Source organism: Morus notabilis, unplaced genomic scaffold (genome assembly GCF_000414095.1).
Source record: "Morus notabilis unplaced genomic scaffold, ASM41409v2 Scaffold43, whole genome shotgun sequence".
Lineage (NCBI taxonomy): Eukaryota > Viridiplantae > Streptophyta > Magnoliopsida > Rosales > Moraceae > Morus > Morus notabilis.
Window position 1 is genome coordinate 243348 of NW_010360031.1, and position 22602 is coordinate 265949.

The 22602-nt window shown below is 32.5% G+C and overlaps 3 protein-coding genes and 1 non-coding gene across 4 annotated transcripts; 2 read left to right on the forward strand and 2 right to left on the reverse strand.

Moving 5' to 3' along the window:
• Positions 1–3844: 3844 nt before the first annotated feature.
• LOC21393834 (probable O-methyltransferase 3) lies at positions 3845–5262 on the reverse strand. Its single transcript, XM_010095675.1, has 2 exons — positions 4480–5262; positions 3845–4144 (listed from the first exon to the last, which is right to left on the reverse strand). Exons 1-2 carry the CDS (start codon positions 5260–5262, stop codon positions 3845–3847), a joined length of 1083 nt encoding a protein of 360 aa, XP_010093977.1.
• A 6664-nt stretch (positions 5263–11926) lies between these two features.
• LOC21393835 (trans-resveratrol di-O-methyltransferase) lies at positions 11927–13123 on the reverse strand. Its single transcript, XM_010095676.1, has 2 exons — positions 12332–13123; positions 11927–12229 (listed from the first exon to the last, which is right to left on the reverse strand). Exons 1-2 carry the CDS (start codon positions 13121–13123, stop codon positions 11927–11929), a joined length of 1095 nt encoding a protein of 364 aa, XP_010093978.1.
• Positions 13124–17734: 4611 nt separating this feature from the next.
• Positions 17735–17885, forward strand: LOC112091147. Its single transcript, XR_002902002.1, has one exon. It is a non-coding gene; the product is annotated as a U4 spliceosomal RNA (small nuclear RNA).
• Positions 17886–19020: 1135 nt separating this feature from the next.
• LOC21393836 (probable pectate lyase 9) lies at positions 19021–21657 on the forward strand. Its single transcript, XM_024164034.1, has 4 exons — positions 19021–19558; positions 20215–20570; positions 20654–20789; positions 21439–21657. The coding sequence occupies exons 1-4, from the start codon at positions 19088–19090 to the stop codon at positions 21655–21657; spliced, it is 1182 nt and encodes a 393-aa protein (XP_024019802.1). The 5' UTR covers positions 19021–19087.
• The last annotated feature ends 945 nt before the right edge of the window (positions 21658–22602 follow it).

Sequence of the window (22602 nt, forward strand, 5' to 3'; positions counted from 1 at the left end):
ATACAATGTGAATGTTAGATACAATGTTAAGCATGTGTCTACAAGACATAAGTAGCCGTAGAACTTTACTCTGTGAAAAGTATGTATCGATGATAAGTCAAGGTCAAGTTAAGAGAAAGAGTTAAACTTTAACGAAAAGTCAATCTCATGATAAATTGCTCAAAAATGAACAAATGCATAAGATTTATGAGACTCTGAAAGAAATGAAACCGTGACTGAGCTGGATTGGTTAGCTACCCCACTCCTCACTGGTTATGCGCACTATGGTACAACAGGACTGGGCCCATAAGAAGTAAAAGACAAGAAAATGAAAAACACAAACCATTCCATATAAAGGTACGGTATCTGTAAAGAAGAATGAAAAGAATGAGAAACACGAAATGAAAGTTGTTCAGAATGTGAAAAAATAATGTGAACGACTAAAATGAGACAAAAGCATAACAAAGTATGAAATGAAAGAAGAAGAATATAAGCCATGCATGTTTTAGTAGTACATAATGTATTATGATTTATGACATGCATGCATATATGGGTATGCATAATTATTGCATATGTTATGACCTATTGATACTTGCTGAGCGAAAGCTCATTAAGTTTGTTTGTGTTGTAGGAAGCTCGGGTAAGGCACCGGCTCCCTGAAACTTATTGCTGGGCATGCATAGCGGATGTAGCAGCGGAGTGGGCAAGTGGGTTGTGGATGGATCACGTGTTTTGGAAACGCTATTAAACTTTTTGTGTAAAAAGTAAATGGTGTTTTATGAATATAGATGAGTTATGTAACGAAAGTTAAGCTTACGAGACAGTGAGGCGATTAATAGCAACCTCTAGTCACAAGGTATGACTAATGTAACAGAATGTTGTCAGAATGCTACAGCATTTTAGGTATGACTAATGTAACAGAATGCTGCAGCATTTTGAGAATGACTAATGTAACAGAATGCTGTCAGAATGCTACAACATTTTACGAATAGTTGAAAATAGAATGCTAGCTAAATGCTACAGCATTTAGACGTACATGGTAAGAATGAAAAAGAAAACTGGCTTGAATTTTTAAGAGGTTATAACTAGTAAGTAGTAAAGGTTAAGTATGAACATAAGATGATGATCAAAAGTTATGGTCGTCACAATCCTAATTGGTAACGATATATTAAGGTTGTACATAATCATAATGCACAGTTTACTTCAAAAACTACTCTTAGAAAAGATTTATTAAAATTATTTAAAAAAGAAAAAGAAGCATTAATAAACTTTTTACACTCAACTAGCTGGTGCGTTACGTTAACGGCAGATATTTAGTCTACCGTTGCCAATAAAGATTATTTAGCTGTAATCGTCGGATTTAATATATAATACCATTTTAAATGTAATTGATGAATTTAGATTAAGAGATAAAGTAATGGCTATAACATTAGATAATAGTAGTGCCAATATAAAAGCAATTGAGTTCTTTGAAAATGATTTAAGTTTATTCGGTGACTGTACTATTTTCCACCAACGTTGTGCATGTCACGTAATTAATTTAATTGTTAAATCCGGTTTAAAAGAAATAGGTAATCACATTAAAAGAATTAGAGATAGTCTTGCATGGATTCAAGGTAGTAACCAAAGACAAGAAGATTGGTTTAGGTTCTTACAAGCATTAAACTTAGTGGAACATATTACCCAACATCACCTTTAGCTTTAGGATAACTTTTACGCATTAGTATTTTATTTAGTGAATATAGGGAGGACCCAATCCTAGCAGTTCCTATTTATTCTATAGAAAAAAATTTATAAAATATTGATCTAAGTTTCCTTTGTTGTATGGTTTAGGTACTATTTTTTATCCTAGATTAAAATTAGAAGATTTAGAAAGTGGTTTAAAAAATTTAGGTGAATTTTTAGGCATCAATTGTTCGGACCAATATCCAATAATAAAGGAAAAAATATATTTGATCTATAGTAAATATCAGATTAGGTTTAGAGTACCTCCTAGAGTACAGGAACCGCAACAACAAGATGAAAACCCGCATTCATTCTTGAATGTTTTCAGGTTGAAGAAGAAGAAGAAGACAACTCAAACAGAAGCTGGGAGTGAATCTTCGTCAACAAGTGGCAGTGGCAGCGGCGGCAGCAGCTTCAACGAGCTTATGGCATACCTCAGTGAAGGCTTAGTAGTCGACGTTACGGCAGAATCAATTGACTTAGTTCAATGGTGGAGGGCATGGGTATTAACTTGGCCAATCCTAACTCGATTGGCAATGCATATATTTTTTATCCCAGTCTCCACTATTTCATCCGAACAAGCTTTCAGTATGACAAGAAGAATACTTGAGGAACGCCAGAATGTATTGCAAAGGGATATTGTTGAAGCTTTAGTTTGCATTAAAGATTGAGATCGGGCCGATCAATGTCTACAGGATACAATTTCGCCAGCAAGTCAAGAATAGATCAGTCTGATTGCATGTAGTGGAGGTGTTTTGTGCATGGAATGGGCGTGGGAATCATACACTAAAGGATTACATAATCTATTTGCCATAATTAGAGACTGTTGGACAGATTTCACTTGCCATTTCTGATCCAACAAATTGCGTGGAGGAGGCTGCTAAAATTGCAGCCCTTAGTTGGCGAATTGAATGGTCAAAATTGCCTTACAAAGAAGTTTCTATGTTTTAGCCTTGTTGACTTTCCTTAATTTGGAAAATGGTGTGTTTATGGAAGGAGTTAAATTTTGTTTCCTTTTTTTTTTTTTTTTTTTTTAGTGCTAGGCAGGCAAGAATTTAATTGTCATAGGAAGTCTTTTTTGTTTGGTGGCTGATATATGAAATCGGCAAGAACAACTTGGATTATTATTGACTTTTGAAATTACAACTCTTGTGAGGTTTTTGCTTCCTCTTTGGTTCTTCATTCAACTTCCGAACTAATTAAGGTTGTCACCTTGTGGCGTTCAAACTATAGTTAATGTTCTTGATTCATATAATCATAGGGTCGAGTTCTTTTTTTTTCTTTGCAACTTTAGTTCTTGTTTGATAATCAACGGGTCGGGTTCATTATAACTTCGGTTCTTGGTTGATAAACATCAAGTTAAAGTTTGTTCATTCCATTACAATTCTGATTTTTAGTTCCTTGGGCAATTTTTCCACGGCAAGTCCGTTGTGGTTCGCATTACTACTGGGTTGAAAAACAGCCCATCATCAACTAAGTTTAGACATTGTATTTTTCAGTCTCAATACCATGTTTTCTCTTCCCATTACATTCAAAATGCATGATGATGGTGGTAGTGATAATAAAAATAAAATAATTTTATCTACAAACAAATATTCTTTTATCAAAATTTTCATAACTTATATCTTTGACAAATCAAGAGAATGTGGTTTGTACTGCCTTCCTCATTTGTTTTATTACGCACCATTTTCAGTGCTTAATTTTTATTCTTCAAAGAATGTGGGCTGTGCCTGCTGGGTTGAAAAACAGCCCATCATCAACTAAGTTTAGACATTGTATTTTTCAGTCTCAATACCATGTTTTCTCTTCCCATTACATTCAAAATGCATGATGATGGTGGTAGTGATAATAAAAATAAAATAATTTTATCTACAAACAAATATTCTTTTATCAAAACTTTTTATAACTAACATCTTTGACCAAATCAAGAGAACTGATATGAAGATATAGGGAAAATATATATTGACCATTAAGAGGAAAATTAACACATATCTTTATTTCATTTCTTGATTGAAGGGTGGAAAGGGAAAAAAAACACTATGAGAAGAGAGTTACACATTATTCAAACCAAGTACTATTGGTAAATTATTTATTCTATATAATTCAAACGTGAGAATCGAACAACACCACCAAGATGATCTCAAGGGTAAAGCTCAATGAGAGACCTTGCTCCCATTTTTGCATTGATTTTATAGTGACTGAATCCAGCCTCGAAGAAGAGCTTCTCCCATTCCACTAAGTTACGCTCTTTGCCGAAGAAGCTGCCCATCATCATCACGTCATAGGACAATTGTATTCCAGTTATTTCATTCGTATTCTGGTTCTCAATCACCATTTCAATAACTATAACTTTTCCTCCTTTACCATTTCTCAAAATTGCTTCTCTACATCTCTTCAGAATGCTAACACTATCTTCATCATTCCAATCATGCAGTATCCACTAGTAGAGACAAAGCAAAAACAAGTATATTTTAGTCAACAAGAAAAGAACGTTCTACATCTGAGATATTTCTAAAAGATTAAAACGGCTCAAATGTGTTAAACAATATATGTCCATGTATTTAGGGCCCATTTGATAAATAGGCACGATGCATGATGGTTTGAACTTTTATGGGTTTTAACCAACCATCAAAACGTTTTAACAAATGTTGGTTCAAAACAAACTTATAGTTTAAAACACATGAATCTGTTTTCGAAAAGGCATGGAGATATTGATGCCTAGTAGATGATGTATGACTGGCATGATTACTTAATAATGGTTGAATATACACATACCTTGAGCAAAATTCCATCCGTAGGAGGTATAGTATCAGTGAACATGTTTCCTCCGATAAAATTCAAGTTGTCAGTTGCCTCTAAGTTAGCGACGACATGCGGGAGGTCAAACACGGTGCATTTGATGTGTGGGAAAGTGCTAGCAATGGCTTTGGCCATGGTTCCAGTGCCTCCTCCAACATCGACCAAAGTCTCCAAACCCTCGAACACATTCTTATATTCAGTTAGAATGACCTTGGCAATTAGCTGGGAGTCATTAGCCATTGCCTCGTTAAAGAGATGAATATGTTTTGGCTCATCAGCGAGACAATCCCAAAAGTTCTTCCCATTTCCGTGCTCGAATGTTGTGCCATCACTGTGCTGTAACCAAGTGCTCAAGGAGTGCCACGGAGCCGCCACTTCGGGAAGAAGGTGAAAAAGAAAAAATGATTTCATTTTGATGAAAGCTGGCCCGTCGCTTAAGAGAAGCCGGGAAACGTTTGTGAGAGAGTATGATTCTTCTTCTTCTCCGTTAAGTTTCCGGGTTGAAAAGAAACCGGAGTGAACAAGAATGCGCATAATGCGATAAATGCAATGAGCTTTAGAAGGATGGATAGGAAGTGCAGAGATGAGTTTGGAAAGACTAATGGGTTGGTCATGTTTATGGATGATATCTGGTATTCCTAGTTCAATGACGCACTTCAATGACAAATTCCTAACAATATGTACTGAGTTACTCCACAAAAGAGAGTGAGCTTGAAGCAACTCACTAGAACTCATCACTTCTTCACTAAAAACTTCCATTTTTATTCTCTGTTTTTTTTTTTCCTCTCTTAAAAATCTTGAAATTGAAAGTTTCAATTCATGTAAAATCCTGCTGTTATGAATGTCCTTTTATAGAAGCAGTTAGATCATTCTATCAAGAGGAAAAATTCAAAGAATCCGTATGTATATACAATATTAAGTGATATAACCCATCCCCCAATTAATTAAAAATACACGTACACCTTTTGTTGGACAAGAGATATTATGACTAGAATAATTTTAACTATTATTTATATGCTTGTACTTTTTAAATATGTTCTCTCTTCCAGATAGCTAATTAATTATTAGAACTTTACAGACAAAGAATATTATGGACTATATAATAATAATTCTCACATGCTCTTAAAACTAATTATCATATATAGTTCTCACCTGCTCTTACATGAATAATCTTAAGTCACAATAGTTGACTCAACTAAAAATCATGGAGAGCTCATGGAAAACATTTGCCCTCCCTCTAAGGAAAAAAATATATATATATTTACCCGTTAGAAACAAATATGGCAGAGTGTTATAATCACATGCAACTAATTAATTATTATATATATTTCCCACATGATCTTACAACTAATTATTATAAATAGTTTTCACACGCAACTAATTATTATATATATTATTTAGCCAAAAAAACAATTATTATATATACTTCTGACATATGCATGTACTTTTTGAATTTGTGCTCTTCCAGACGACAAAGAAATAATATTAATAAGGAAAGCGACAACGTTCATCACGAGTAAGAGCATATGAGAATAACTATAGTCATAATATTATGACTAATGATCAATAATTAGATCTACACCGACAAAAGAAATATTATACTTATATAGGAATATAATAAGTACTGGATTGTTAATCACGAGTATAATTTCTAATTGGATGAGTGATCTTTTCAACTTTCAATTTAATAATTGGTGAATCATCTTCCGTTTTAGTATGCGGCTGACGTGGACACCATATTTGTAACACCCCTAATCAAACTTTACCTAGCTACCAGTCTCACGTTCGTTAAATTAAACTAATTAGAAATTTATGTTCTTTTTGAACTTTAGGACTTGCAATGTATACTCAAACTATGATTTTTGATTCTGACTTTTGAAATTCAAATATTTTGTGAGAGAAAAACATTATAACAAATTCAATAATTTGAATTTGAATATATAAAACAAATGGATTTTAAAGTTTTCATTAATTAATTTGGCATAAACAAGTAAAATTTAAAACTTTTTCATTATCACAAAAGCTATGGAGAGCTCATATATTTTACATGATAGGAAATTCTTTCGCCCCAAACTTCGGTCAATTACACAGATAAACAAGAAGTTGCAGACGGCGACGACAAACAACACGATTTAATGAGGTTAGGCCAAAGATTGGCTACGTCCATGCAAAGTCTTGTCAAGGAATTCGATCTGGACTCTCATTGATCACTAGATTACAACACTCGAATCTCACTGTATCCCTCCCTAGTATATACACAGACTTTCTTGAGAAAATTTGCAGCAAGACTTCCCGAGAAAATTTGCAGCAAGACTTCCCGAGAAAATTTTTTCTTTTCTATCCCTAGTCTGCTGCTCAATTAGTTAATAGTACTTTCGAAAATTTGACCTAGTTTATCATTTGATCATAGAAGCAGCAAGACTTCCCGAGAAAATTTTTTCTTTTCTATCCCTAGTCTGCTGCTCAATTGGTTAATAGTACTTTCGAAAATTTGACCTAGTTTATCATTTGATCATAGAAGACTAAGAAGAGATACTAAAGTAAACGTTGAAGATTTTCTGCTGGATCGTTTACACATTCTATAATTTCATGCAACAACCCACTACGATGAAGGAATAAAGTAGAATGACTCCTATCATTAATCGCGTTTAACATGTCAATATGTATCTAATAATTTAATCACGTAAAAATTTTAGCTGCCACATGGTTGGAATTCATTATTAGACGTATGGACGGGTTGGTGCTTAGAAGTTTAGAGGTCCGGTTCTTTCACTGTTCTAATAAATAAGCCAGGACCTATTGTACTCGCATCATTATTGATAGCTTCTAATCATACTTTTATGGTAAACTAATTTTTTAACATATTGATGTGTTGGAGACGCTTGAAGAGTTTATTATATATTTAATAATAATTTATTCATTTATACAACTATTTAAGGATTTTTTATTTTATCTAAAGAAGGAATATGTGTACATTAAAGAAATTACATGAAAAGCAATTAAAGATGGACACATTTGAAGAGAATTGTTTTAACCATTAAAAAAAATAAAATAGGAATAAATGCAAAAAATTACATTCATAGGAGTAAAGCGAGAAAAAAATATAATTGTAAAATGGACAAAAAATTAAAATATGAAAAACATTCACAAAAAATTTAAAAATTTAAAAATAAAAAATAAGATAAAAATGAGTAATAAAGGAAAAAGAAAAGTAAGAGGAGGGGCTAGCGCTAGCTTTTTTATGTTTGTTAGATTATATTAGACTAGTTGAGCCACATGCTCTCCATGTGGAGAATAACTTTATAAGTTTAATCTCACTTCAAAACACGTAACCATCTTAAAAGATGAGTCCATTAATTAGAGTCAAAGAAAAAAATATTTTAAAAAATCATATCGAGAAAGAATTAAAAATATATATGAGTTTTTGATCCAAGAAAAGTAGGGAGACATTTCTTATTTTAATTAAAACAAAATAAAGAAAAGAAAGTGTTTCAAAGAATGAAATTGAAAAAATAAAAAAAAAAGTAAAAGAATGTTAAGGAAAAAAAACAATAAGTAAAAGAGAAGAAAGAAAAAGAAAATGGAAAAGAGGAAAAATTTAAAAAAAAAAAAAGAATTATAGTTATATAGGAGTCTTTAATAAAAAAAATTAAGTAGGGATATATTTGATAGAAAGTATTTTTATTAGAATAAAGTATTTTAAGGAAGGATATTATAAAAAGATGAACTCTCAAAAAAATATTAGGGAAGGAACAAAAAACGAAGAAAAGATAAAAAAATTAAAAAGAGAAGAGAAAATGAGGGAAATTTTAAAAAAAAAAATGGAAGGAAAAAAATTGAAGAAGAAGAAGAAGGCCAACACGTGGGCTATTTAGGAGCAAAGTCCACTTGATTGCTTTTATATGTTTTAGATGTTAGATTGGATGTAAAGATAGTTGTTAAAAAATTAAACTATAAAAGAGCCCTTAGAAAAAATTTAAAAAAAAACATAAAAAACAAAATAAGATTAAAAAAGAGCAAAACATACATAAAAAAAAAAAAGAACAAACCATTTAAAGTATTAAAAAGTAGAGAGAGAAAGGAAAAAAAATGGAGAGGGGGAAGGGAAAGAAAAATGCGAGGGTTATCACGTGGTGGCCTGGTAAGTGATTTGTGAAAGCACTATAAGAAAATTATGTGTTAAGATAACTCAATAACTCTATGAAACCATAGAGTTATTCATCACTTTTTGTGCATTTAAATGGGCAATTTCCTTGAGACTCAAATTTATTTTAGTTTAATTTATGTAATTTTAATTTAGTTTACTTGCATTTTAGTTTATTTTTTAATTTTGTTTAATTAGTTTTGTATTTAATTTATTACATTGTTTTCTAGTTCTCTCCTAACTAATTTATTTTACTCAATTTATGTTATGATTAGGTGAAAATGGGTTAAGACAAAAGAAATATTATACTAATATAAGAATATAATAAGTACTGGATTGTTAATCACGAGTATAATTTCTAAACGGATGAGTGATCTTTTCAACTTTCAATTTAATAATTGGTGAATCATCTTCCATTTTAGTATGCGGCTGACGTGGACACCATATTTGTAACACCCCTAATTAATCAAACTTTACCTAGCTACCAGTCTCACCTTCGCTAAATTAAACTAATTAGAAATTTATATTCTTTTTGAACTTTAGGACTTGTTTGGAAAGTATACTCAAACTATGATTTTTGATTTTGACTTTTGAAATTTAAATTTATTGTGAGAGAAAAAAATTATAACATATTCAATAATTTGAATTTGAATATATAAAACAAACCGGTTTTAAACTTTTCAATAATTAATTTGGCATAAACAAGTAAAATTTAAAACTTTTTCATTATCACAAAAGCTATGGAGAGCTCATATATTTTACGTGATAGGAAATTCTTTCGCCCCAAACTTCGGTCAATTACACAGATAAACAAGAAGTTGCAGATAGCGAAGACAAACAACATGATTTCATGGGGTTAGGCCAAAGATTGGCTACGTCCATGCGAACTCCCCTCAAGGAATTCGATCTGGACTCTCATTGATCTCTAGATTACAACACTCGAATCTCATTGTATCCCTCCCCAGTATATACACAGACTTTCCTGAGAAAATTTGCAGCAAGAATTCCCGAGAAAATTTTTTCCTTTCTCTCCCTAGTCTGCTGCTCAATTGGTTAATAGTACTTTCAAAACTTTGACCTAGTTTATCATTTGATCATAGAAGACTAAGAAGAGATACTACAGTAAACGTTGAAAATTTTCTTCTGGATCGTTTACGCATTCTATAATTAGATGCAACAACCCACTACGATGAAGGAATAAAGTAGATTGACTAATATCATTAATCGCGTTTAACATATCAATCTGTATCTAATAATTTAATAACGTAAAAATTTTAGCGGCCACATGGTTGGAATTCATTATTAGACGTCTGGACAGGTTGGTGCTTTAGAAGTTTAGAGGTCCGGTTCTTTCACTGTTCTAATAAATAAGCCAGGACCTATTGTACTCGCATCATTATTGATCGCTTCTTATCATACTTTTATGGTAAACTAAATTTTTAACATATTGACGTGTTGGAGACCTTGAAGAGTTTATTATTTATTTAATAATGATATATTCATTTATACAACTATTTTAGGATTTTTGATTTTATCTAAAGAAGGAATACGAGTATATCAAAGAAATTACACGAAAAGCAATTAAAGATGGACACATTTGAAGAGAATTGTTTTAACCATTAAAAAAATAAAAGAGGAATAATTGCAAAAAATTACATTCATAGGAGTAAAGTGAGAAAAAAAATAATTTTAAAAATGGACAAAAAAATTAAAATATGAAAAACATTCACAAAAAATTAAAAAAATTAAAAAATAAAAAATAAGATAAAAATGAGTAAAAAAGGAAAAAAAAAAAAGTAAGAGGAGGGGCTAGCACTAGCTCTATTATGTTTGTTAGATTATATTAGACTAGTTGAGCCATATGCTATCCATGTGGAGAATAACTTTATAAGTTTAATCTCACGTTAAAACACATAACCACCTTAAAAGATAAGTCCATTAATTAGAGTCAAAGAAAAAAATATTTTAAAAAATCATATTGAGAAAGAATTAAAAATATATGAGTTTTTGACCCAAAAAAAGTAGGGAGACATTTCTTATTTTAATTAAAACAAAATAAAGAAAAGAAAGTGTTTCAAAGAATGAAATTGAAAAAATAAAAAATAAAAAAAAATAAAAGTCAAAAAATGTTAAGGAAAAAACAAAAAAAAAAAACAATAAGTAAAAGAGAAGAAGAAAAGAGAAAGTGGAAAAGATGAAAAGTTACAAAAAAAAAAAAGAATTATAGTTATATAGGAGTCTTTAATAAAAAAATTAAGTAGGGACATATTTGATAGAAAGTATTTTTATTAGAATAAAGTATTTTAAAGAAGGATATTATAAAAAGATGAACTCTCAAAAAAATATTAGGGAAGGAACAAAAAAAAGAAGAAAAGATAAAAAAAATTAAAAAGAAAAGAGAAAATGAGGAAAAATTTAAAAAAAAAAAATGGAAGGAAAAAAATAGAAGAAGAAGAAGGCCAACACGTGGGCTCCTTAGGAGCCAAGTCCACTTGATTGCTTTTATATGTCTTAGATGTTAGATTGGATGTAAAGATAGTTGTTAAAAAATTAAATTATAAAAGAGCCCTTAGAAAATTAAAAAAATTAAAAAAAATTAAAAACAAAATTAGATTAAAAGAGCAAAACATACGTAAAAAAAAAAAAAAATTATGTGGTGGCCTGGTAAGTGATTTGTGAAAGCACTATAAAAAAATTATGTGTTAAGATAACTCAATAACTCTATGAAATCATAGAGTTATTTCACCACTTTTTGTGCATTTAAATGGGCTATTTCCTTGATACTCCCATTTATTTTAGTTTAATTTAGTTTACTTGCATTTTAGTTTATTTGGTTTTAGTGTACTTTTAATTTAGTTTAATTAGTTTTGTATTTAATTTATTATATTGTTTTCTAGTTCTCTACTAACTAATTTATTTTACTCAATTTATGTTATATATGATTAGGTGAAAATGGGTTAATGTGCAAAGTTGGAATTGAAATAGGGACAATAATATAAGAAAAATTCAAAATCAGCTCCGGTATTTGCCAAAGCCCACAAGTTTCAAGACTAATTTTCTAGATTCCTCTATAAAGAAGCAAAATACATAATTTGTACAAGGAAAACACACAAAATATCAAAGTAGACAGGCACACCATATACATCCCTTGTATAATACACCCCATATATATATTAGCCTATCATAGGGCTGAAGTGCAAGCACAAACCATGTATAATACACACTAATTAACCAAGAAGCACACAATTCACACGAACTAGTATTTTTCAGATTCAATTTTCAAGGGTAAACCTCCATAAGAGACCTAAGTCCCACTATTGGAGTTATTTTATAGTGACTAAACCCGGCAGCCACGAAAAGACTTTCCCACTCCTTTTGATTACGCTCTCTACCGGTGAGGTTGACCATCATCAACATGTCAAAGTAGAGTTGTGTTTCAGCTGATTTTTTATCCATTTTTGGGTTCTCAATCACCATGTCTATGATTATTACTTTCTCTCCTTTTTCTTTGCTCCAAATTGCTTCTCGACATCGCTTTAGTATCATCACAGCCTCTTCGTCGCTCCAGTCATGTAGAATCCACTAATAGCCATCACATAATATTCGTGGCACACAAGTCAGACACATTAGTAATGAAGAGTTGGATTTAATTAAGTAATAATAATTTGGTTGTAATATATATACCTTCAGTAGAATTGCATTTGCAGGAGGTATTTCCTTGAACATATCTCCTGCAATAAAATTCAAGTTCTTTGCTCCTTGCGAGTTCGCGACAACATAAGGGAGATCCAACACAGTGCACATGATGTTTGGGAAAGTTTTGGCTATAGCCTTGGCCACGATTCCTGTGCCACCTCCTACATCTACCAAGGATGTCAACCCCTCAAAAACTTGTTTACACTCTTCTACAATGACCTTGACCATTAGCTGGGAATCAGTAGCCATGGCCTCAGTAAACAAGTACTTGAGCCTTGGTTCATCACCAACACCATCCCAAAATGTCTTCCCATGCACCATCTCAAACGGTGTCGGGTCGCTATTTTGCAGCCAAGTGCTGACAAAATGCCATGGTGTCATTAAGTGTGGTTCGAGTTGGACAAGGAAAAATGGTGTAGCCCTCCAAGGGCCATCTTTAAGGAGAAGCCGAGAAGCAATTGTGAGAGAGTATGCTTCTTCTTCTTCCTCTTCTTCTCCTTCGTCAATCTTATTGTCAACCTTTTGAGTTGCAAAGAAGCCGGAGTGAACAAGGATTCGCATAAGGCGGTAAATGCAATGAGCTTTTGAAGAATGGATGGGAAGGGAAGAAATAAGCTTTGAAAGTGTAATGGGTTGGCCATGGTTGTTGATGATATCCGGGATGCCTAATTCAACGGCACATTTTAGTGACATGGGCTTTATGAAATTTAATGAACAATTCCATATGAGCCCATGAGCTTGGAGAAGCTCATTAGCACTCACTTCATCGCCCACATCCATTTAGTGAATTTGGCTAAGAAACAGCTGCTTCTAGTCTGGTTAAATCAGCAACTCATGGATCACAATTTATAGAATAAAATTTTGTTGCTAAACAGGGAATAATGTCTTGTAATATATATAGCATGCTTTTTCTGCTAATTAAAAGATTTAACATGTTTTTCTCTTGTCCATTTCCATCTACTTTTTCAATCAAAGAGGATTCTTGAAGTTATTCCAAGCGTTAAAGGTATAAGAAAGTAGAAAGTAGGGTCGTTCATATAAACAACGAAAAATATAAGCACCAATCAGTCGCGCTCATTAATTAATGATGTTTATCTTCTTTTTTTGCTGGATATAATTGCCCTTTGTCTCCACGAATCGTGATTACGTTTGTTCTTAAATCTTAAGTAGGACCATTCAAAAAAAAAAAAATCTTAAAACCTATAGTTGTAAAAAAAAAAAAAAAAAAAAAAAAAAAAAAAAAAAAAAAAAAATATTTCCTTACTTGTAATTTGGCAATAAGAATTAGATGAGAAAACGAGTTTAAGTTAGGGATTTTGAATCCTTCAAATACCTAAAATTTTGATTCCTCCGAAATGGAGAAATTCCTGATTCCTCCATATAACCTACCCACGTAACCTCATTATTGATGGAAATTAAACAAAATATAGATAAAATAGAGGATAAAAGCTTTTTTCTTCATTTTCTTGCTCTATGTAGGAAACAAGGAAGTGGTTTTTGTTTTTCTTTTCTTCATTTTATGCCAATCATTGTAATGCCCTTAAGAATTAAACAGGTTTAATTATGCTAAATTGTGAGTTATTAGTGTGTCTAATTTAATTTTTACAATTAATCAATGAACTTTAAATTATTTTCAATATTTATGATTTCACCCGAAAAGTTTTTGAAAATACACTTAAATTTTAATGCATTTTCTTTTTTCCACTTTTCCCCTTTTCCTTTTTTTTCTTTTTTTTTTCGTTTTTCTTTTTTTCTTTTCTTTTTCGTTTTTCTTTTTTTTCTTTTCTTTTTCGTTTTTCTTTTTTTTTCTTCTTTCTTTTCCTTCTCGTGGCTGCAACCTCTCTCTCTTTCTTTTTTTTTCTTTCTTTTTCTTTTCTCTCTCTCTCCTCTGGTTTCACCCACCGCATCTCTCTCTCTCTTTTTTTCCACCGCCGGCCACTTCCTTCTTCCTCCGGGCTCTCTCTCTCCCGCCGGTCATTTCTCTCTCTGGCCTTCTCTCTCCGACCGTTTCTCTCTCTCTCTCTCTCTCTCTCTCTTGGCTTGTTGGCCGAGACCCACAAACAAAAAAACAAAAAACCAAAACAAAACAAAAATGAGAGAAATGGAGAGAAACGAACTTCAATCACTTTGAGGGAAAGATTTCTTGAAAACCCATACTTGAATTTGAGTTATTGATTTGAGAATTAAAAATTTTGGTTATATTTGAATAACTTTGAGTTAGGGTTTGGATTTGAAAAATTGTTCTTAGAATTGAATTAAATTTGGGGTTTTCAGTTATTGGACTTGTTGAATTGATTGGAAACTGGTTTTGATGATTTCTAGAGAATTTATTTTGAAATTGAACTTGAATTGCAGGTTTGATATTTTCCTATTTATGCTGGCATGCTGCCGAAATTTCTTTAAAAACTTATTTTTAAGCTGAAATTAAATAGGAAACCAAACCCATGAATTGGATTTCAATTTTAAAGAACCCCCAAACTGAATTATAAAATTGTTTGTGAAACTTGGATTTGAGTCAACGCACACTAATAGGAAATAATTAAACATTATTGAGCTTAACTCGTTTTAGGAATGAGAAATATATCATAAGATATTACTTTTGTGATAAAGCTAGTGGAAAAGATCGACTATTAAAGCTTTAAAGAAAGTGGATGTTTGGGTGACAAGAAGTTAGCCACAGGTTTGACATCCTAGAGGTAGGAAATTCTTGCCAATATCCTTGTTAGCCTTACATTAAATGGTTTTGGCCAATGAAAATATTTTAGAACAAAACATGTTTAAAGAAAATGATTTTAAAGGAAATAGCATGAATTATGCTATTGAGTTTCCAGTGATTTTAGAAATGAGATTTTAAAAGTATCATTTCTTAAAATGAAATATTTTAAAAAATGATAAAATGCATGGCGGCCTCAGAGATCGGGATATAGGAATCGTATTTTGGGGGTAGGTCCCGAAACCCGTACAGATTCACTTCTTGCTTAGTGGTGTTATGACTCTGTATATTTTCATTATATATATTTTACTACTATTATGTGAGTATTTCCTTTTTCTAAAAAGGATGATCTGTTCCAAGTGTATGTCATCGGACCGTGAGTACCTTTATTTATAATGTTTTATAAAATTATATCATACTGGGCCTTTTGCTCACTTTTCTTGTTTCAAATGTATTAAACCCTTCCAGAGACACGAGGAGTAGTGCGAAATAGGTAGCTAGTACCAGTGAGGTGAACCCGTCTTCGAGAAGTGAAGATTTACATTTTCCTTTCCTTTTATCTCAAGGCATGTACTAAATTATGGATTGTAAACTCAAATATTGTTAGACTGTGGTTGATGTCAACATTTACTTGTGTGTTATGTTCATGTATGCTAAACCTGTGGGAATTCCTGACATGATACTAAGGGCGAGGTTTTGAACTAGTTTGGTTGGAAATTTCACCACTTTTCTTGAAACTGAATTTCTCATAATTAGTGGGGCTTGTTTAGAAATACCTCAATATTTTGAATTCGAAACTTAAATTTATGCACTGTTAATTGTTAAACTCTCTTAAACATGTTTAAATTTCTAAATAAGCCTCAACGTCACTAACCCCTGTTTGGAGGCGTGACAATCATCGTAAGAGAAAGGACTTGATTGCTCACCAATAACCATTTCACGCAGGTGATTTGTTCTCATATTTTAAGGATTTTTTGTGTCTTTTAACTCGCTTAGATTTGTTTTTGTGGATATCCACTGAATTAAATGGTTCCACTAAGACACGCTAGAATTCTTGTAAGTTGTAACTCTGGGTGTGGTTTCTCCACCTTTGGGGTTCTTGATTTGTGTCTTTTTGGTGGTCTTTGTATCACATACTCTTAATTGATCGTTTTTTTTTTTTTTTTTTATTGTAGAGCTTTAATAAAGAACGTAATGTGAGCTCATTATTGGTACGTTGAAATACTCTTAGTTGTAAATTTTTCTAATACATTCTATTTATTGAACATTATTAGATTGTATTAGTGAAATCGGTATTTTTTGAGAGTTATATCTTGTATTATAAGGTCATTTACATTGTAATTTCTAATTTTTTTTAAATAAAATCTTTACTTAAAAAAAATGTTCCACAAAATTAAATGGTGGGTTTTCGAAACCTTATTGTGCACCATGTGCAGACGAATTGGTTATTCAAGCATGGATATTAAATATAACACGGTGGACCTCTAGCTGAAATATTAGTGGGAAAAATCATAACTTTTTCCTTTAAGGTAGTGATGAATTCATTATTATTTAGCCTAAGACCGTTTGCTCTAAGGGCACTGGTGCAAGGTGGGTTATTAGTGGGGAGAAGATCATAGTCTTTCACTTTTAAGGTAGTGATGAATTCGTTAAGAATCGTTATTATTGATGTTCTCCATTCATTTGAAGGAGAAGATCAATATCTTTCTCCAGGGATGCTTAATTCCCATGTTTTGGACGTTTTGCTATCTGATTGTTTGTGAGTAAACTCCTTGATATTTTAGCCAAAAAAAAAAAAAAAAAAAAAAACAGTTATCCAACTAATCATGTTATAACACGTCATTTAAAAGTATTAAAATATCTTTTAATTAACTTTTCTTTTCTTTGAGATTTAGATCTACTAAATGACGTGTCATAACCTAATTAGTTAAATATTAATTAAGACACCAAAAAGTCTCTCATTTTTGAGAAATTGTAGTAAATAGCATATTTTTAAAACTAAATTGAGTAAATAACATATTTTTAAACTATCTGAGACAAATAACAGTTTACGCGTAAATAAATTATTTACCGTTCAAATGATTCATTTACGACTAGTAAAAAATAATTTACATAGTAAAAAATCTTATAAAATCTTTATTTAAATGATTTTTTTAATCATAAAAAGAAAATATATGTGAAAAAAATATTTTCACTAATCATAAATAAACTATTTAACTATATAAACTGTAATTTGTTTCAAAAAATTTTAAAATCTACTATTTAATTCATTTAATTTTATAATATACTATTTACTTCATTTGGTTTCATAATATGCTACTTATTACATTCTCGCTTTCTTTTTTTGTGCTTTTCTTGTTAAACAATTTCCCATCAACGGAAGATATTGGATTCTATGTCCCCCTTTAAACATAATTATATGTTACTTGTCTTTTCGATTCTGTCGGTCGAACAAATTCAGATGAAATTCTTGGGACATTCATGTCAAAATCCACCTGCAAATAATTGATGTAGTGCAAAACGCATTTTGAGATGGTAATAGGCAACTTTAACGTGTGAATATTTATTTAAATCGGGAAGTCTAAAAACCAGTAACTTACAAGTCCCACATCGAATAAGAATTAAGTGAAGCGATTGGATTGCTATTATAAAATAGATCCAATGGGAATGTTAATGTCATCTTTGCGCTTGGGGCAATGACGCAGCTAGTGAGGTTCTAACCGAGGCGCGTCTATTGCTGGTTGAAAACTATTTCCAAACCCCCTCTTGGGCCTGGGCTTGCCCCTGGCCCTCGAGAATTTCTGGAAGGGCTCCCTTCGGGGGAAAGCCTTACAATTTCAAGTCTAAAATTTTCAAGGGAAATAGTAGAAAATGGTAGGATATGGTAGTATTTACAAGCTTAATAAAGTTATTGTCAATGCCAGAAAATAATTATACAAAAAGGAGTCGAGCTTGTTTTATAGCAATAGTAATTAATTGTTGTTTTATAGCAATAGTAATTAATTGTTGTTGTTTTAAGATCAATCTATTCACCCATCTAGTTAATACCTTTCCTTATTCACTAATAAATCGATTAATTAAACTCACGTTTCTATAATTAATTCAAATTGACTAATTAAACTTATATTTCTATAATTAATTCGATCCATATCAGGGTAAACGCCTACGAAAAGATCGCTTAGATTTAAGAAAGCTTCTCAAAAATAATTTCATAACACTCCAAATCCATCACGTTGCTCTTTTTCCGGTCCTAACCCAATCGCTACCGCTATAATCAATTAAACTCATGTTCGTACTTCTCTCTCGACTCTCTTCCTTTTCCGTCTCTATTATGTCTCCTCTCTCTCTCCACTCTCTCTCTCGTTCTTCTTCTCTCCCCACTCTCTTGTTCCTTCTTCTTCTTCTCTCTAGACAATAATTAGGATTAGAAACGGTGTTTGTTCATAACTATCGGTTTAAGTACATCTTTTCTTCTTTTTCCAAATAAGATCAAAGAAATTTTAACCACATGAAATTAAACTAATCTTGTAAATTACAAGTGTAATTTAGTAATTCTATAAATAAAAATGAATACTCATCTTTTGACTGTTTCACTTTTGATTTTGCTGTAGAAACACCTAAAGTACGATGAGAATTATAGAAATCAAATTGAAACCGTAAAGAAGAATAGACAAAGGAATAATGATGATATTAAAACAGAGAAATAGATAGCCTTAAATAAACTGTCAAAGTTCCAATTAATTATTTTATCGTTTCGAGTGTTACTTTTTTGTTATAGATAAGTTGAGTTTGAAATAAATATTATTACCCTTTAATAATAAAAGTCATAACGCCCTTCGAAAATAAATTATCATAAAGTAAAAACATAAACTATAAATAAATGATCATAAAGTAAACAAACTGCTCTGAATAAGCATCACTTATTCCCCACTATAAATATTTATTCACCCAAATCTTTGCTCTAAAAAAGAACATAAACTACGTACAAGCTTAAACCCACGTTATTCCTTTCCTTTTTCTTACCTCAACCAATGGCTCCAAAAATCATCAACAACGCCATTGCAATGCAGTTTGCTTTGGCTCTTATCCTCGTCATCCTCCTCGCCTCGAACCCCGGTTTCGCGGCGAAGAAAGCAAAACAAATACTCCGTGGCGTGAAGATGAACGCCATTGACCAGTGCTGGAGAAGGGACCTGAATTGGATGCGCAACCGCCCGCAGCTGGCCATGTGCTCCGTGGGGTTTGCTGGGAAGATGAGCGGCAATGCCGGACGAGGCCTCATCCACTACACGGTCACGGACCCGAGTGACAATGCGGTGAACCCGAAACCGGGGACGCTGAGATATGGAGCCACCATGATCAGAGGCAAAGTTTGGATCACGTTCCAAAGGGACATGCGCGTCACGCTACAGAAAACACTTCTTATTAGCAGTTTCACAGCCATTGATGGCAGAGGTTTTAACGTTCACATTGCCGGCAATGCATGCTTGATGGTGTTTCAGGTAAATTAGGGGAGAAACTTGTCCTAACTGTGTTTTAACCCGATCCTAAATTGAACAAATTATCAACATTGATAACGTAAAAGTTTTGAATGCCGGCAATGCATGCTTGATGGTGTTTCAGGTAAATTAGGGGAGAAACTTGTCCTAACTGTGTTTTAACCCGATCCTAAATTGAACAAATTATCAACATTGATAACGTAAAAGTTTTGAATGTCTTAATATTAGTTATCGATGAGATTAGAGTTGATAAAGTATTGCACGTTATATTGCTAGAATTATGCGGTATCGTACGGAAAAAACTTTACTCATAAAAACAGGTTATGAATAATCAGATCACATCAAAATTATATCGAATTAAACAGTATACTATGTGCGATAATTTGATAAAAACTCAACAAAAATCAGAATGGTACAAAAATGTATAGACATATACTTTTTTCCCTTATCCTATGAAACAATTTCCCGAGTACTTTTACCAGGAAAATGATGTGCAGACATGAAAATACGGCACACTAGTGAATGTGGTTTGAAATGTCATAACTTTACCAAATTTATTTTGATGCAAAGCACCAATCACCACATAAATTTTGTTTTCTAGGGAAAGTTTATTTTCTTAGCTAAGTATTTTCTGGGAATTCCGCAATATGATTGATCAGGAGAGCAACATTATCATCCATGGACTTCATATTCACGATTGCCGACCCCAGGCTCCAAGCTTGGTCATGAATCCGGATGGGAAGGTGGTTCCACTGGGTCAGGTTGATGGGGACGCCATCAGGTTAGTGAGTGCATCAAAGGTCTGGATTGACCACAACACTCTCTACCAGTGCCAGGACGGTCTTCTCGATGTCACTCGGGGTACGACAGACATCACAATCTCGAACAATTGGTTCCGAGACCAAGACAAGGTCATGCTTCTCGGCCATGATGACGGCTACGTTCTAGACAAGAACATGAAGGTCACAGTCATTTACAACCATTTTGGTCCTAACTGCAACCAAAGAATGCCAAGGTAGTTAACCAAATAATTTTGGTCTACTATGATTTTAGAATTGGAATTAGTTTAAAGGGACAAATGGAAAACTAATGTTGCAGGCTTAGACATGGATATGCACATGTGGTGAACAACATGTACAATGGATGGGGTCAGTATGCAATTGGGGGGAGCATGAGTCCTAGAGTCAAGAGTGAAGCCAATCTCTTCATTGCACCCAAATCAGGGAACAAAGAGGTAAAGTAAATATTTGTTGAAATTAGTTTACAATGATACCATGTATACCAATAGTATTCAATGATGATCAATATCAATAGTATGAATATGTTCACTTAATAATCAATCTATTTGCTAATTGTAGCGTGAGCAAAATAGCAAAAAAATCAAATAGAGTTTAAATTTGTCATTGTGTCGTTGTGATAATATGAACAGCCTGGGCAAGAATCTTAACTGCAAGACTAACTAGTGACAAGTTAAAAACTCTGATTAAGGGGTGAGAATGATGAATCCACTCTCGTTTCTCCTCTCAATATAGGTTACATATGGCAATATCAACATCTTCAGAAGATGATGAATTTGTGAGACACCAAAATATGCTCTACCTATACTATAGAAAATTATCCATTTCAATGAACAAACCAAAACATTATGAGTAATATAAAACCATAAAACTCACCCAATATAGCAAATTAAATCCATCCTATTATGGCCCAAACAATACCAAACATGACGAATATGGTCAAATATATTTATTGGTTCATGACTTGCTTCATACAAAACGCGTGACTCTAATTTGCAATTTTGCTAGTCCACGTAAAATAACTCCAACAATATTCACTTTTATTATTGTACTCATATTCATGTGTACAACAACTGGTTAAAACAGGTGACATCGAGAATGGATACTATTGGGAACAAGCAGTCATGGAAGTTCTACTCTGTGAGGGATGTTTTTGAAAATGGGGCTTCTTTCATTAAAACTGGGTTTGGGGGAGCAAAGCCGAACTATAATCCGCAACAGAGTTTCCCGGTTGTAGATGCCAAGTTTGTGAGGCTATTAACAAGATCAGCAGGTGCTCTGCGATGCACCAGATCCACATGCTGAGTCCTGAGGAGTAAATATTAATATGGAATATAGATATTGCCTTGTCTCTCCTGTCTACTCGTGCTTTGCAACTTGCATATTAAAATAATACTATAGTCTTTCTTTTAATTGTATTATAGACAATAATGAGAATGAGTATATCCATAGTTTGAAGTACTAGTAATGCAGCATGAACCATATATTTCATTCAGACATTAAAGTGGATGTGTTTTATCAAGACTTTCTAATTGCAAACAACCCAATTTGTAGTAATTGAACTTTTGTCGATTTTTGAAGTGTAACAGACGATTATTTGCCCCATTTAACTTCAACCCCTCAGGATTAATGAGTGCAATGAAGACAGGGATTTTGGGAGTTTTGACAATTTGATGCTCGTAATATAGAATTATGGGCAGCCAAGAGTCATGTTTTGGTGGCTGAGGCCTTAGCGTACTCAGTATGCTCACTAACCAAGTAGTACTAAATTAGGTTCGTTTGTTTTATATACTCAAACTCAAATTATTGATTCTGTTATAGTGTTTTCTTCTCACAAAAAATTTGAATTTCAAACATCAAAATTAAAAATTATAGTTTGAGTATACCTTCTAAACGGACCCAAAGAGATTGACACTAACACCACTCGGCTGAGGATGCCTTTTTTTTCTTCTCCTCTCATCATGAAGTGTTTAGGGTTAGCCTCATTTAGGACCTCTGCCCTGCCAATACGTTATGTGGCATTAGTGTATGATAATATGAGTGAAAATTAGGCAAATTGGTCATGTCCTTTCCGTTCATTATTGAGTCTCGAGATTTTTAAAATAATTGATTGGACTGGAACGGAAGGACACCAAAGATAAGGACCTTTCATGTTTGAAAGATCACAAAGCTGATTAGAGACTTTCAATGGCTATGCTTTAAAATCCTCTAAAAAAATTCCTCTACCAAAAATTAATAATAATCATACTC

Bases quoted from the DNA above. Each gene is read 5' to 3' on its own strand.
- LOC21393834 (XM_010095675.1), bottom strand. From the start codon at position 5,262: ATGGAAGTTTTTAGTGAAGAAGTGATGAGTTCTAGTGAGTTGCTTCAA. The intron at 4,145-4,479 runs GTATGTGTATAT...TGTCTCTACTAG, and splicing joins CGGATGGAATTTTGCTCAAG to TGGATACTGCATGATTGGAA.
- LOC21393835 (XM_010095676.1), bottom strand. From the start codon at position 13,123: ATGGATGTGGGCGATGAAGTGAGTGCTAATGAGCTTCTCCAAGCTCAT. The intron at 12,230-12,331 runs GTATATATATTA...GATGGCTATTAG, and splicing joins CAAATGCAATTCTACTGAAG to TGGATTCTACATGACTGGAG.
- LOC21393836 (XM_024164034.1), top strand. From the start codon at position 19,088: ATGGCTCCAAAAATCATCAACAACGCCATTGCAATGCAGTTTGCTTTG. The intron at 19,559-20,214 runs GTAAATTAGGGG...ATGATTGATCAG, and splicing joins CATGCTTGATGGTGTTTCAG to GAGAGCAACATTATCATCCA. The intron at 20,790-21,438 runs GTAAAGTAAATA...TGGTTAAAACAG, and splicing joins CCAAATCAGGGAACAAAGAG to GTGACATCGAGAATGGATAC.